The sequence below is a fragment of the Lutjanus erythropterus genome, chromosome 16 (genome assembly GCF_056507025.1).
Source record: "Lutjanus erythropterus isolate fLutEry1 chromosome 16, fLutEry1.hap2, whole genome shotgun sequence".
In the NCBI taxonomy this organism is placed as follows: domain Eukaryota; kingdom Metazoa; phylum Chordata; class Actinopteri; order Lutjaniformes; family Lutjanidae; genus Lutjanus; species Lutjanus erythropterus.
This window is the reverse complement of record NC_139332.1, coordinates 1,898,085-1,915,095: the sequence shown is the minus strand read 5'-3', so window position 1 is coordinate 1,915,095 and position 17,011 is coordinate 1,898,085. Positions and strand designations below refer to the sequence as shown.

At 39.4% G+C, this 17,011-nt stretch overlaps 1 protein-coding gene across 1 annotated transcript in view; it reads right to left on the bottom strand.

Moving 5' to 3' along the window:
- The window catches only part of gabbr1b (gamma-aminobutyric acid (GABA) B receptor, 1b), a 120,783-nt gene that overhangs the window by 80,397 nt on the left and 23,375 nt on the right, over positions 1 to 17,011 (bottom strand). The window contains exons 3-6 of the mRNA XM_084738781.1: positions 13,093 to 13,263; positions 8,109 to 8,210; positions 5,167 to 5,232; positions 1,410 to 1,601 (exon numbers count right to left, since the gene is read on the bottom strand). Of these exons, the coding sequence (XP_084594907.1) occupies positions 1,410 to 1,601; positions 5,167 to 5,232; positions 8,109 to 8,210; positions 13,093 to 13,263 (531 nt within the window). The remainder of the gene's footprint in view (positions 1 to 1,409; positions 1,602 to 5,166; positions 5,233 to 8,108; positions 8,211 to 13,092; positions 13,264 to 17,011) is intronic.

The window sequence follows — 17,011 nt, the reverse complement described above, 5'->3', positions numbered from 1 at the left end:
TGCTATTTGTTAGTCACACAAAAGAGAGAAAAAAAACCCCTCAAACTCCATTGGTTAGCTGCTCATCGTTGTTAGGCCCGGGGGACTTTTACAACACAGATCTTTTCTCTCATTGCACTGAGGTCACTGGCACGCTGCTGCTAACTGTGCTGTGGCTGCCATTAGCTAGTTAGCACAGTTAGTGGTTTTATGAGACTGGGACACAGCCTCTGATGACAGGGAATACATTAATTATGTCACGGCAGCGTTGAGTGCACTGTGACTCTAGAGACAATGAAGACACAGCGGGGTCGGGGGGGGCGGGAGGTGTGAAGCAGTTGAGAAGCGAGTTGGTAGAAAGGTATAATTAGTAAGTGTAACATAAATGTGTAACCACTAATCAACTAATGGCTTGAGCTAACAGTTACTAAGGAAAATCTTTAATCAGGTGCAGCCCTACAAAACAAATGAGTATAAAAATTGACTTATGGATTTCTTGATTAAACCAAATTCAATCAATCCCTGTGAATTCTGTGTGACCCCGCAATTCTGTCCAAACGCTGCAACATTTCAGCACATTTGACAAATCATTGTGGTGTCCTGCTAGATCCACCAATCACAGCAGTGCCCCACACAAACATCATACATCCCAATGAACCGATTCAGAGTTTTGTGTTATTATTCACTATTTTTTGCACATATATATTTTTTTATTTTGTCATGGGTAATGGAAAGAACACATTTGTTCTAGTTATTGACATTTTTGAATGGTCTATGCACTTTTTTTTTAAATTTTGTGCTGTTTTTGAGTTTGAGTTCCAAAAGATTTTACTTCTTTGTGGAATATGCACTTCTTCATTTACAGTTTTTGTAATTCTGAGCCTTTTTTGTAAGGTTAGTTAGAACACTCACAACAGAGTGTGGTTTTGGTTTTTAATGAATTATAAAAAAAAAATCTTTTGCGACATTATGTTGCAATCTTCACTTGGTTCAGCAATTTCAACGCAAAAAATGCATACAAGTATTTCAACATGCATCACAATTTTTAAGAAAAGTTGCCAAGGACAACAAAAGTATCTTAACAAAAGACAGACAAAAGCAGATTGCTGAATTAGTTATGACTGAAACAGTAATGGATTCAGGTCAAATGATCCTAACCAGAAAATGTTGAGAAATCTTGAGAAACCCAAGAGTTTATTTCTTTGTTTTTGTTTAAATAGGATGTCTGGAGCCATGAAAGAACCCTACTTCACTAAAGATTATCTGGAGTACACACAGAAATGCTTTTTAAAGAAGCACACAGTTTATTTTGCTGCTGCTGCAAAATATAAAACCTGCATTTATTCATACATCAAGTCCCAGCAGCCCCTGAAGCTGCAGATGATTGTGTTGAGCCCAACTGATAAGCCACATTATAATGTCCGTCTTACCAGGTTTGAGGCTCCTCGCACCGTCTCTGGGTTGAGCATGACAATCTCAGTGGTCACATGACCCTCCACAGCCTCTGTCATCTGCTCCACGGTACAGTTAATGGACGGGTCCTTGATCTTAAACCAGTTGTCTGCGTACCAGCCAATCAGGAACCACACATACTTTTTCCCATACAGCTTCTCCTTGTACACCTGCAGACGGACGACAGGAGGGAGACGACTGTGATGCATCAACAGCTGCTGAAGGGAAGAACAAAGAGATTCAGATCTGACACTGATACATGATATCTGAGACACTGAATGTGATGGATGGATTTGCTGGACAATTTAACATCCATCATGTCCTCTGAGACTGCCTGCCTGAAATGTACAATGTGTTGATATCACTAGTAATAGTGGTGTTGCTCACATAGGGTCAGTGAGTCATTATGTTGGTATTATAAGACGCTATGTGTGATCTCATTGGTTTTGAGATACTACGTGTTTTTTTATTCTTCAAAGTTACAGGCAGCCTGTAGTTAAATCCTGTCACATTTTACAACAGGGTTCTAGATCAGGTAGATTTCAGATATCGCCTTCTAGCGTTGAGAACATTTTATTCATCTATTCATTACATTCTGGCATGGAATTATAAAGTTCTTTCTGAATAAGCATGGCAGAAAACACTGTTTTTCTTAAAAGAGTGGACATTTTACTCTTACTTTGCACAAAATCAGCATATTGAAGGTGTCCTGTGGAGTTTGTGACCACTTGGAAATGCCTCAATAGAAGTATGGTAGAAGAACAGTTCTACCTAGTTCACTGGCCACAAGTGAACCGACCGAACAACTCTTTGAAGAATGACTCTTAGAAAATTTCATATATCCAAGACAAAACTGACAAATCCTTGTGTTACTTCAGCACCATCGACAGCTGCATGCTTTTAATAATCCACAGCACAGTTAGACTGCTGATATTTCAGAGCCATGGTCGGGGCCATAGACTCTGAGGGCTCTATCTTGCACCCGGCGCAAAGCTGTTGCACCTGTGGTGCAGGTAGATTGGCTATCTTACACCAGTGCAGCTGCCATTTTTACAGTGTCTACAAGATAGCAAATAAACTTGCGCATGGTGTGTGCGACCATGAGCGACAGGTCTAAAATTGGAGGCAAATCTAAGGCATGGCCCAGCACATTTGCTAATTTATGCTTGGCACATCAGAGTTTAAACTGCTTTTGCTTTAAATTGACTAACCTGGTCAGAGCACAAAGTCTATGGCACAGTGTGTGCTTCATCTCTACAATCACAAAACACCTTCATTTATGTTAAAGAGAGCATGCATGCATCCATGTACAGGACTATGCTAAAGTGTTAGGCAAGTGTGAAGAAATGCTGTTAAGTAAGAATGCTTTCACCACCCTTTACCCTCAAAACAGCATCAATTCTTCTAGGTACACTTTCACACAGTTTTTGAAGGAACTTGGCAGGTCGGTTGTTCCAAACATCTTGGAGACCTAACCACAGATCTTCTGTGGATGTTGGCTGCCTCTGATCCTTCTGTCTCGTCATGTAATCCCAGACAGACTCCATGATGTTGAGATCAGGGCTCTGTGGGGGTCAAACCATCACTTCCGAGAGTCTGTGTTCTTCTTTATGTTGAAGATAGTTCCTACTGACATTGGTTGTATGTTTGGTGCAGAATAAATTTGGGGCCAATCAGACGCCTCCCTGATGGTATTGCGTGATGGATTGCATGATCTTCCTGTATTTTTAAGCATTGAGGACACCATTAATCTTGACCAAATCCCAACTCCATTTGCAGAAATGCAGCCCAAAACTTGGAAGGAACCTCCAACGTGCTTCACTGTTGCCTGCAGACACTCATTATTGTACTGCTCTCCAGCCCTTCAGTGAACAAACTGCCTTCTGCTACAGTTTTCAAATTTTGACTCATCAGTCCAGAGCACCAGTTGCCATTTTTCTGCACCCAGGTTCCTCTGTTTTCATGCATAGTTGAGTCACTTGGCTTTGTTTCCATGTTGGAGGTTTGGCTTTTTGGCCACAATTCTTCCATTAAGACCACTTCTGGCCAGACTTCTTTGGACAGTAGATAGGTTTACCTGGGTCCCACTGATTTCTGCTAGTTCTGAGCTGATGCCACTGCTGGACTTTCATCTGCTGCACTGAGTTTCCTTGGCTAACCACGGCGTCAACGGTCCTCAATGTTAAATAAACAATTAAATGTTATATTTTTAAAGCATTCTTACTTTACAGCATTTCCTCACACCTGCCTAAAATGTTTGCACAGTCCTGTATGTGTAAAATTGTTCTCACTAATAATAACTAAGGAATTATTGTTATACTTTTAAGTGTGCATGGAATGGGATCTTGTGCTTTCTTATGTCTTGCACTTTAGATCAGTGTAAGACAGGGCCCTAACTGTCACAAACCTCAGTCAGACAAAGAATCAGTGAGTCAGGCACTATTTGTTTAAGTACAGGAGGGCATCTACAGTATGACATGCGCATGCATCCACACACACGCTTAAATTGTGGCTGGTTTCAGGTCAATTAACCAATGCATCTATGGCGGCAAGTTTACATGAATAAATCAATTAGCGAATGTTATGACTTCATGAAGAGTTTTATCATTTTATCACATGAACAGTGCTCTCTGTCTCTGTCTCTGTTTGGAAAAAACGCCTCTCCCTGCAAAAACAGCTCTCTGTCTGAGCAGGGACATATATTTCAGCGATGATTCAGTCTTAAAAAAAGCAGACAAACTGAACTTTGAATTCATGATTTTCTCACTTGGAAAAAAAAAGTGGTGGAGCGTCCAGTGCACTCTGGTGTGCTCCTGTTCCTATGCAGATTAAACAAACAGTTTCAACTAAACAACCCCTCTGCCCCTGCACTCTCTCTGCTGCTAGAAAGATGGAGAGGGGGCGAGGTGCAGGTGACATAATACACAGCCCTGCTGTCAGTTTAACACTATTCCACTAATTGACAATTTGCTGTGTCAACGTACCAAGAAAAGTACCACTGGCAGAAGAAGACTGCAAGCTAACAAACATGCATGTAAACAATTCATGCTTTGCATATAAGAAGTGTTGCAACTGTTTGATGAGGAAGGAAATGCAATACTCTGAAATACAGTGTGTTTTGGTGGGTAGCTGAATGTAAACATATCTATAAAAAAAACCTCCACAGGGCACCTTTACTTTCTGAAGGGAGTTATGATAAAAGATATTTGAGCACAGATAACAATAACATCAGATCACTGAAGTGTTTCACAAGCAGACAACTAGAAACCTGCTTTTAACTAGATGAATCTATATAACTTCTAGATGAATCACTCTAAATAGTCACAGTAACTTGGGTTACTAATAATATCACTAATTCAGGCTAACAAAGATTAGCATGGGCTGTGTAATCACTTTAGCAAAAATCACCTTTTTAACATGTTCAAACAAGATAAATAATGACTAAAGTTCACCAGTGTCATTCTCTATGTGTTGAAAATATCAATCAATATCCTATTTGAGGTTTCTTAAAACCTCTGATTGAGCACTTTTCAGTTTCTTTAGCTCCAGTCACAGATATGTTTAGATATTACTAAAAAAAAAAAAAACTACAAACCCTACAAAATATTAACTCGTCAGAACGGAACAGCCCAATATAAAAGATGAGAAAAGACTCTCGCATTCAAGCACTTTGTCTTTGATACTTTAAATTCATGTCAGCCAAGTGTGTCACACATGAAAAGCAGAGCTCATTACCTCACAGAAGACCTTCCTGGCCTCCGTCTCATAGAACAAGCCAACAATAATTCTGGCATCTTGGCGCTTGGACATGAAAAAGAAAAGGACAGTGTCAAACATGAAAAGCACAAGTTAGATGCCCTGCAGTGAGGATAGGGAGCACATGAGCCAACCTCCTGTACACTTCCTCTCTGCTGGGTTACATTCATGCTGTTACCATGGTTTCTTCTGCAACGGCCAATTAATCCTGCACACCAGAACTAGGCCAGCATGTTGGCCAAGGTCATTGGAAAGTGTGTGTGTGTGCCAAGAAAGAAGCAAGTCAGGCCGTCAGGTGAAGGAAGGAGAGGGGGGAGGAACGTAGGCACAGGGCTGAAATGAAGCTTCAGACATTTGAACTCATTAAAACAAAAAGAGGGCTCAGTCCAGAAAATAGAACTGTTTTGTTTTTCTTTGCTGTTGCATTTCAGTGATGCAGTTAGCCAGTCACAGACTGCCCTGAAACTAAAACAATGTGTTCATTTTTGAAATTCTGGTGAAATTCAGTGATTGTTAAGAGTTACATCTGTTGTGTCTTGTGGAAAAAAATACTAAATTTAAAGCCACTGGAACCCGAAATCCACAACAGTCTTCTGACTATGTAATCTAGGGTCTTATTTACTAGGGATGTTCCTGGCGACTAATTTCCCTGTCGATTAAACACAAAATTTAATTTAGACTAGTCGACTAGTCTAACACTAAGAAAACACTCAGAAAGCAGTTATTGCTAGTAATTTAGCAGAATTTATTAATTTATAATGGTAAACACTGTCCAAAAAATATTGTGTATTAAGAACCATTTGATGCTGTTAGTCACAGTCTACAATCACCAATCGTACTGAAATGCGCGCTACTTTGCGCTGTGCAATGTAAACTTTACACATTAATGTACAAAACATGACAACAACTCAATAAATGCTTCACCTTTTCAGACTGAAGAGGGTCACAGTGTCTGTGGGTAAAGGACCCAGAGTTAACGTTAGCTGCCAGCCTGACACACAGTGTGGCTAACTTTAGCAGTACTAGTAGTAGCAGCAGCAGCAGCTCCGCCTGCAGGTTTATGTCTGTGTATGTGTTTAATGTTTCTCCAGTCGAGTGAATATACATCAGCTTATTCTGTCACAGTCTACATTCATCTGTCCGACTTTGCTGATGTAAACATCCGGGGTTGCCAGGGCGATTGATCAGATCCGAACTGACATATTAAAACACTGAAGTCACATAATAACACAAACCAAGTAACTGATGACCAGCAACTCTTTTGTTCTATGAGTTAAAATGATTGTTTTTGTCAAAGGAGTCTGGTGGCATTGAAGAGAACAGTTCCCTGTCAGAAAGGTCTGTCTGGCAGCAAAGTTAAGTGGTGAAAATATAAATAAAGCACACATTTTTAGCTGGCTAAAATGTGTTTTGCTGCTGATCCTGTCCACAGCAGGACATAGCTTAGCTTCCTACACCAGTACTCCTCAAAGCCTGATCTGACACGTCTTCACAGTGTGGAGAAATGCTCTGGACAGCAGTAGTTGAGCTGTTTTTGATCTGATTTGAGGTTTTCTATTAGTTATGAATGTTTTCACTAACTTTATTTTCACTCAGAGCTTTGTGGATCTTTAATGAGACACTCAGCTTTGATATCATATATACATATTTACTAGGCGTGTGTATCTCACTGACTGAGACCATTTCAATACATATCTCGATATACATGTTCAATGATACTATATATCTCAGAATTTTAAAATGGCCAACAATTCGGTTCAATTCGATTCAGCTCTGTACGAGACAATGCAATGAGTGAATCTTTACATTTTGATTCCATTAATGCTACATTTGTAGAGTGCTGTTATTTGCAAAAAGACATCCTGATAGTTTTACTAAATATAGTAACAGTAGAGACAGAGAGAAGGAGACATTACAGTGGTGTTAACATCTTATTATGAGTCTCATGTGAAAATGAGATACTGTAGGCTAAATGAGAATCTTGAACAAACTTTAAAACTGTTTATAATATTAGTATATTTGCAGTAAGATGATGTTCTGCTCTGTTTTATATTAAGAGTGCTGTGGTTTGGATTATTGTGGAGGAACAGTGATGCTCTGTGTTACCTGTTCTCACAGTGACATGACGTCTCTGTGGGTCAGACTCGTTGCATAAATGATTTGCAGCAGTGTTTCTCATCTTTCTTATAAAACCCAAAACTTATTCTACACTTGTGTGCAACACGGTACAATGTCACTTCTGTTGCAATTTTCAGTGTGGTCTGTATTGAGGAAATGAAGAGGAGACGCAGGAGAGCAGAAGTCCAACAAGAGCAGTGCAGACAGAGGCAGGAGGAGAGAGAAACAGAGGAAGAGAAGTTACAGTGGCAGCTCCCTGATGTCAAAAATGAAACATATGCATGTCATAATGAGATGGATCAATTCGCTAGTGCTGTATTGATTTGTATCCGATTCATGTTCAGCTTTTTACCGATACAGGCTGAACCGATGCACTCGTATCTTACACATTAAAGTCCTATGAATCTGATGCATGAGTGAGTCGTTACAACACTAATTTTTAGTGTTGTAAGGCAAATTTCCAGAGGCTTTAAATTTGTATTTCAAAAAATGTGTTGTCACTTTTTGATGGATCTTTACATGTTTTAAGGATCATTAATGGTGCTGTATCTGAGAACACTTCAATCTTGGCACCTTTCCGCAGTTCTGACCACAGTTTTGGCAACTGGGTAGCTTGACTGGAGCTACAGAGATGCAGCGTCTTACTGAATGACTCCAAATTGTGGGCATGAGTTAGTTGGCAGGTATCCAGGAGTTCTCTGTGGTGAACTGGCTAATCAAGGCCTGACTGATTGCTGTTCAGCTGCCTGGTGTGTAGAAGAAGAATGGGGGTTGGGTGGGTGGGGTTGGTGGGGTTCTGGCACCTTGAGGTTTTTGACAGCCACAGCAGGGTCGGTGAGGAAGCTCTGACGAACACTGATTTCAATCCCTGCCTCCTTCACCCTCTCCTCCAGATCATCCAGAGTCTGTCAAAGAGAGAGAGACACACATACAATAAGGAACGCACAGAAGACATCAGAACAAGAGAGACAGCTACAAAAATAGGAGCATGAGAGATAATGGAGTGGTAGGTCGAAAGAAATTAGAATAACAGTAAACAGCAATTGAAGAAGGAACAAAGTAGTGAGGGGGAAGATGAGTTAGTGATTTGGAAAGAAGATGGTGGGTGCGTGGGTGACGATAGCAACAAACAGACAAAACAGCAGGTGACAAGAGAGAGGGAGAGACAAACCAATCAAAGATGGTAGAAGTGATAGAAGTTGGGGGGTTGGAGGGATATAAGTGAGGGGAGACAAATGGAGAATGAAGAAACAATTTTCTTACTTAGTTTTCAAGTGCTGTGAAGAGAATGCATTCAAACCACTGTTCAAATGGCAGGAACACCACCTCCAAAACCCAGCCAAGTTTTTATTCCCAGCTTCTGGGTTTTCCTCCACACTTCTCTAATTGCCTAAAACATACCTCCAACGAAATTTTAAAGGACACACAGTATAATTATGTCAAGAAAAACCTGTTTTATTGACTGATAAGTTTAATAGTGACTGCCGATTTCTCACCCTAAAACTGACATCTATAGAAAAATTCTGAACAGGCATAACTTCCACAGAGACATGCAGGGTCCAATCTCTGAATTTGCAACAACAATTATTTTCAATTTCAGCTTTTGTGAGTTTCTCCAAAAATGTACATTTCCATATCTACTACACTGTGGTAAAGCACCTGGTTGCTTGTAGTGTTTTAAATCAATAACAAAATTTAAATGTACAAGTTTGAATTCATTATCCCAGTTATTGTTGCCTTATTAAGTTTACACAGTTACATCAGGGGTCTGCAACCTTTAATATTAAAAGAGCCATTGATGGTCAAAAAAATACAAAAATGATCTTCTTCATTTTAATTACATTTTTGGCAAACCCACAGGGAGTCACTGGAGATGGACAGAAGTGATGCATGCTGCTCTGGAGTCACAGGTTGCAGACCCCTGAGACAGAATTATGGCGTGGGGGTCTGGGGTTATTGTAAACAACAAAATATGATGCAGTCCAGAACAGAGCTATAAGCTGTTTTCTTGGCGTGCATAAAATGGCCACAAAACTTGCTGTATGTGGTGACATGGGATGGGAGCCATGTGAAGTGCGGCATAAGGGTGACATGTTGCAATTATGGAATAGATTAATTAATATGTCCGATAACAGACTTACAAAACAAGTTTTCTGTTGGGACTTTTCAAATAAACATTTCTGGACAAAAGAGATTGCAAAAATGTTTGATAAAGTAGGTCTTCAATATATCTTCAGAAACAAATTATCTTGTAATATCAGTCAAATTAAAACAATTATATTTGAAAATCATAAAAAGAAATGGTCAGAAGAAGTTCTGTGTAAACCAAAATTGAGAATGTATAGTATGATTAAATGTATTTATTGCCCTGAGCACTATGTCACCCTTAACCTGACTAGAGCACAGAGGTCTGTTTGTGCCCAGCTGAGATGTGGTATCTTGCCTCTGGCAGTGGAAACTGGTCGATTCCATTCAATTCCAGAGGAGAATAGAAAGTGTCGTTTGTGTGATTTGGGTGAGGATGGAAATGAAATGCACTTTTTGTTCTATTGTCCATTGTATCATAATTTTAGACAGGCTTTTTCTTAAAATGTCTGATGATTGTTTGGATTTGTTCTCCATGTCTGATGAATGTAGAATTAAATACCTGTTTACAGACAAAGTGTTTTTCTTAGCTCAGTTTGTGTTAAATGCCTATCAGCAGCGCACAAGGTCACTTTTTATTTGATGTGTTAAAAGACAGTGATGTGCCTTAGATATGCTCAAGATATGTGATATAATCCTAATAAGCAGGTCTGAGACCTCAGTATTTGATTTGAGTTTGTCATGTAGGACCTTGTTTCTTTCGCTCTCTTTGTATCTTGGTGTTTGCTCCTGACTTGTCTTGTTTTTGTTGTTTGCAGTGTCTTATAAGCGCATGAGGGCTGGGCACCTTTTTGGTGCTTGACACTTTGAAAAATAAATTACCTTACCTTACCTTACAGTTACACTATTCTATGCATCTTAAAGAAAACTGACACTATATTATACAAAAACACTTCATTCAAGACTTCAAAACAAATCTCCACTGGTTGCATCTGGCAAATGTGGTGGCATTGCAGTAGGTGTTTCATCATGGAATGCCTGGAGGAGATCTGCACTCTACTGAGTAACCTTTTCTTTGAAACATGTCATTAATGAAACATCATGTTTCAGATACTGCAGTTGTCCATCCTCCCATAAGGAAAAGAAACTGTTGTTTTGTTCTGTGTTTTTTTTTAATATACATGTCTCATAGGTGCAAACCTTGTATCTCCATATTATGACATTATCACCAACTCTATTCTTCTTCTCACCTCCTTGAGCTTTTTGAGCCTCACTGTTTTATTTTTTCAGCCCATACATTCACTGTTTGGTTCCAACATATAATATAGATATGAAAAGACAAGACGTATACTGCAAACCATTTAAGGGCTTTTCACACTGTAGTTTGGCCCAGGCTAAGGGAGCTGTTAGCCTAGGCTGAAAGACCTTTCACACTGGCACAATCCTGGCACGTTCCAGACTGGGCTAACTCCAACTTTAGAGCTAGCTGGCCCTGCTCCAGAGCAGGGTTAGCCCCGAGTTTGTGGGGTTATCCCCTGAAAATCGACTAAACACAGGACTAAAAGCTGCCACTGTGAAACAGACCTAAAAGATTAGAAGAAGGTAATCAGCCAGGTTAATGCAAAACACCTATGTGTGTACAGAGGCTTTAACCCAGAGCTAGAAGAAGGACAGTGTGAATCATACAGCCCTGGGCTTAGCTTAATCATGGGCTAACAATATATGTATGAAAAGAGGCTAAATTATCCCAGTTATACTTTAGTCTTTCTATTATGTGCCACTTTCTACTTTAACTCTACTACATCTCAGAGGGAAATGTTGTACTTTTTACTTCACTACATTTATTTGACTGAAGGCTTTTATACAGAATACATATAAAGAGTTTATAAAAGACCGTCACTGATTTTTGTTTTTTTTTACTTTTCTTCCCCCCACAAATCAATGCATGGTCACCTTTTATGTCTGTCTGTGAGTTTTACAAATATTTAACTGTTGAAAAGTATTAAAAAGAGCTAGTAACTTTGACTGAGCAAAATTCAATTAACTTAAAAAGAAAGGGTTTTTTTGGGTTTTTTTTTTTCAATTTCCTGAAAAGTAACAGTTTTGGACATAGGAGGTTTCTGCCTGACAGTGACGATATGTGACATCTAATGTCTTGCTAAGTTTTTATACACACTTTCAATTTCCTTTGGTTGCCCAACTCATTTGAGCTGAGCACATCTACAAAGTGAGCAAACAACTGCCTTTCAAACATGAAAGTAAGTAAAGACAGGAGAGAAAAGAAGAGGAGGAGATGGTAGCAAAGCTCCCTAAATTAGATTCTTTTATTTATTTTTTTATAAACAGTCTCCAACTCACAGATGACCACCCTCCCAGCAGCAACGCAGCAGTTCAGCTGCCCTCAGTGGTGTGTCAACAACCATGCAGCAATGCGTAGCAATGTTTGTGTGTGCTTCTTAACTAGTAAATAGTGTGTACTGTCCCATTAAATCTACCTCACACCACTGCTGGTCATATTCAAGTCCAAAAACAAAGCATCTGTTACTTGATCTAAATCAGCTGCAAATGTGTATTTATGATCATAAAACATGCAGAAACTGGGAAAATTAAAGGGATAGTTCACCCAAAAATGAAAATTAAGTCATTATCTACTCAGCAGCATGCTGATTAGTTCACAAAACTCTGCTGGAGTTTCACAGGAAAACAGTGTTGCAGAGTCTCCCAAACAGTGGAAGTGAATGGTGACCATTATTCAAATGTAAAAAACAACTGGAAAAAGAAAACATAAAACACCTCCACACTGCTCGCCTGTTGTAATCCAAGTCTTTTCAAGACCCAACATGCCAAGTTGACCAAATAATGTTTTGTTCCACCATTTTTTTAGCTTCAATCTTCACTGCAGATCCTCAGCTCAGAGCCACGTTCATGTGCACATGCACACTGTCTGAACTGGGTGTGTGTGTTCTGATAGTGTGCAAACGGCATGTTGGGACTTTAGGAGGCTTGGATTATACCAGATGAACAGTATGGTGCCATTTCATGATTTTTTTTTCTCCAGTTGTTGTTTACATTTGAAAACTGGCCACCATTCACTTCCATTGCAACTCTAGCAGTGTTACTCATGATGATGAGTAAATAATAACTGAATTTTAATTTTTGGACAAACTATGCCTTTGACTCCAAAGTAACTGATTAATGTGACTGCTGAAAAACAGACACTTCACTTCTGAAATGCTGATGTCACAGAGAGTCTTGACATCTACTTGGGGTAGACAAAAGCAGATTCCCATTTGAAGGTGGCCATCAGTGTAGCCTGCTGTTAGTTGGACATGCTAATGATAAACACACTGTTTAATCTCATTGCACTTCTGCTCTTGTGCTTTTGATGTCTGACTGACTAAACAAAATTCAGTAATTTTAATTTACACAATTTAACAATGTAACTCTTTAACTAGAGCCCCATGCATAGAGTTACAATTATTAAACTATGACTGGACAATTGCTATACAGGGGAGGGGCTTAGCAAAAAGTCAGTTCAGGAATTAACTCAAAATATAATCAGTGAAATGCTGAAAAAAAATTAGGATGCTGAATGAAAATGAATGAAAGTATATTTAAATGACAATGAGCGATGTCCTGGATTTTAGTGTACTTGTGTAACTTTGTGACTTTTCAACATTTTCAGTTAAATTCTTGACTCACTGATGTAAAAACTTCTGTTGTTTGCTGAATGGTGGCAATCTTGGTCCATTTCCACTTCTGGAAGAGCTGCACTCGAGTGGGGTTGTGCAGTGTGGCAGACGGATGAGTGCGGAAGAAGGTGGGAAAACGCTGCCGGTTGGAGAGAGCCGGAGAGCTGGAGCCATACGACAACTGAGACACAGAGAGACAGAAACAAACCCGTTACAGTCGGTCCCATCCTGATGACTTCAACTACAGCTACATGAGAAGTAATAGAGAAATCAAGTGCAAGAACACAATGCAAAAAAGGTAAAAAGGAGAAGCTCAAAGGTAAAAAGGAGAAGCTAACAAAGTATTGACATTTTCAAAAAGCAAAATGTAAATCTTCTGAAAAACAACCAGACTTCAGATGTCTTCACTAAATGTTACTGTACTGCTCCCACAAACTTCAAGATGCACTAAACAATATGTCTACATGAGACAGCTTTCTAAAAAGTATCACTCGTGACAACAATCTCAGAAAAAATTAACACAAATGCTACACATCCTCTCAGCTTTTTTAGCCTGTTTTTGCTCATTATTTTGGTTTTCAAGTCATAGAACAGCTAGAACAGTCTGGTAAGTTCAGAAATCACTTTACTGTAATGCAGCCTTTAACACCAGGAAAAGACAACACTTATGTTGTTTCACTATATAACAATTCATATATCTGAAAGACAATGTCAGTATCAATAAAATATCAATATATAGCCCAGCCCTTCTTTTATCCATCCAGTGCTGAAATAATCTAACAATGCTTCAACAATCTTTTTTGTTATACTTTTCAAATTTGTTTGAAATAAATAAAATCTGGATTTATGGTTACATTGTGACTGACAGTCATTTCACTATTTAGTGGGGGATGGAATTGGCATTGCTCAGTTGAAGACTGAGGGCCTGCAGACAGCCTGGAAGAATACATGAAAATGGAGCCATAATCAGTTTACAGTATCCTAATGTTTGGTTCAATAGCCTTCAGATAAATCACGCTAAATTAAATTTGCTGCATTATTCAAAGTTTCCATTGATTGTCTGTACTTCTGGGCAGTACATTATGAAGTGGACAATGACAAAGATATATGGGTCACAGTCTCACTGCAGGAACTGGAGGAAAAGCTCTCTCTAATGTAAAAATAGCAGTGTGTATGAAAAATGAAGGAACATGTCTGAAACTTTTTTAGTGTGAGTGCACTTTACGAGCGTTCCCCACAGAGCAGAATGACAGTAATGCTGTAGCCTATTTCACTCTGAACTGAGAGATATTGGTCTGAAAGGACCTGACCTCCAGACAGCTGAATGCTACATCACAGAAGTCTTCAGTAGACACAAGCAACTGTAAGATTTCTGTCTAAATCCCTACCAGAGGCCCACGGTTGTCATACAGCAAACAACAGATGTGGGTCTTTGTGGCATCTTATATACCCTGGAGCTACAAATTGTTTGTTCTATGGCTGGTGAGAAAAGAGCTCATGGAGTGGGAATAAAAAAAAGATTCATCCCTGTGTGGAGTGTGAATTTCAAAGCATCTCTTCACAATTTGGAATTTCTAGTGTACAAGTAATGCTTCTCATTTTTTTCAATGAAATTGTGAATTAAATTATTTAAAGAGTGTAACGTTTAAATTGGACTGGCTGTGATTTGAATTATAGCTGAGGGCCACCGCATGCTTTAACAAGGTGTTTTTCAGGTCGCCTGACAGCGTCTGAAACATCTTTCAGACAGTGCAAAAACATTTTCCAACTTTCTGAAACATTCTGACATTTTGAAAATCACAGCCACATTATACAGGGATAGGTCAGGTGTGTGGAGGTGAGAAAGTAGGCCGGGTGAACTGGGCTGACCTTCTCTCTTAAGCGCTCGCCTTTCATTCGTCACACAGCTTCTCACATGAAATGTGTACGACTGAGTGCAGCACCATGAACACCTCGCAAAACACACTGAATTCTTGGAATGAGATCAGGGAGGCAGTGGGAGGCAGCCAGGAGGAAGCTAGGATGGCTCACCTTTGAGTGTGCATTTTAAAATCTGTGTCTGGGGTAATGTAAACAGCAGCAATATGATAGTGATGATATTATGGTCGACATCTTTACATTAAAAACTGGACATCTGGGAAACATTCTCCATTTACTTTGACTTTGCTTGAACATCAAGCATCATTGATGGAAACACATATATTTAATACATATGTACGGTGCTGCTTGAAAGTATGTGAATCCCCTCAGCAGTTTAGAGTTTTCTGTTGTTTTACCATGGTTTTCTAATTTTATCATCACCAGTTTTTTTAATTGTGTGAGTAGCCAAAAAACTGCATGAAACATATTTAGTGCATGTGCAGAAGTAAGCAAACCCCCAGCTGCACTGGTAAAGTCAAATAGGTAATTGGGTGCTTAATTGATCAATTAAATAGACCAATCAAAGGAGACATCCTTAGGAAAGGGTTTGGGTAGCACTGGAGACCAACCAAACCACTGTAGTGCCAAGGTGTACAGACACAGATCAACTATGGTACGGAGATCTCTGAGGACATCAGGAAGAAGGTAGTGACAGCCCATCAGTCTGGGGAAACCCATAAGACCATCTCCAAAAGATTTCAGCTCCATCCATCCACTGTAAGACAAATCATTTACATACGGAGGGCATTCAACATGACCACAACTCTGCCTAGAAGAGGACATCCATCAAAACTATCATCAAGAGGCACCTGAAAAATAATCAGTCAGGTAAAGGCCAACCCACACATCACCTCTAGAGAGCTGCAGACCTCTCTGGCAGCATGTGGACTAAAAGTACACGCATCTACAATCGGAAGAAAATTAAATAGACATGACATTCATGGGAGGGTTGCAAGAAGGAAGCCTTTGCGCTCAAGAAAGAACAAATCTGCACATTTCAACAAACCAGAGACCTACTAGAAGTCCATTTTTGGACAGATGAGTCCAAAAGTGAATTACAGTATTTGGTCACATTCAAAAGCGCCATGAACCTCCTCCCAACAATGAGGCATGGTGGTTGAAATGTGAAGGTCTGGGGCTGCTTTTCTGCCTCCGGACCTGGATGACTCCATATTATCCAGAGAACATGGATTCTCAGGCCTATCAACAAATTCTTGATCAGAATCTCCTGCCATCAGTCAGGGAGTTATGCAAATGTTTAAGAGAAAGAGGATTCATATTCTGGATTGGCAGAGACAAAGTCCAGACCTCAATCTGATAGAAATGTTGTGGCCAGACCTGAAGCAGGCTGTATATGCCAGATGTCTCTACTTTCCTAAAATTGTTCAACCTTATGTATGCAGAGAAATTTGACATCACAGTAGCATTAGAGGAAAGTTCAGATGGTCACCAAACACTGAATCATCATCTGAATATTCTCAGCACGTTCTATCAAAATATAGCCATTTATTTTTGAGATACCTTGTGATGGACCAATCATCCTGTCAGTAACCACCGCACTGGTTCCAGGCTGTGTAGTGAGCACAAAGAGTGACAGCCCCACTGACAGCTCGGAAAACAAACAGTAAAAAAAAGTGTCTAGAAAAAGAAAAAAGGAAAAAAGAAATGCCATTAAAAGTAAAAATACAATGAAGGAATACAAATTGTAGTTTGTTGGCTTTTTTCCAATTGAGGAGCTAATTTATTTTAAACTCAGATCAAACTGTTAAACGAGATGATGCTAATCAAATATGGATCAATGGGCCTCAAGACACACTCATACAAACAGATTTGTTCTTAAGTGGTGTGCACAAGTGATTTAGGAGAACTTTAGGAGAACCAGTTTTCTTGTATTTTGAATTTTCTTTCAGATACAAATAGAATTTAGAGGTCCAGACCTCGCAGAGTCATGTGCAGTCAGTCTGCTGTTACTCAAACCAGTTTTTCCACTAATGACTGAATATTTCATT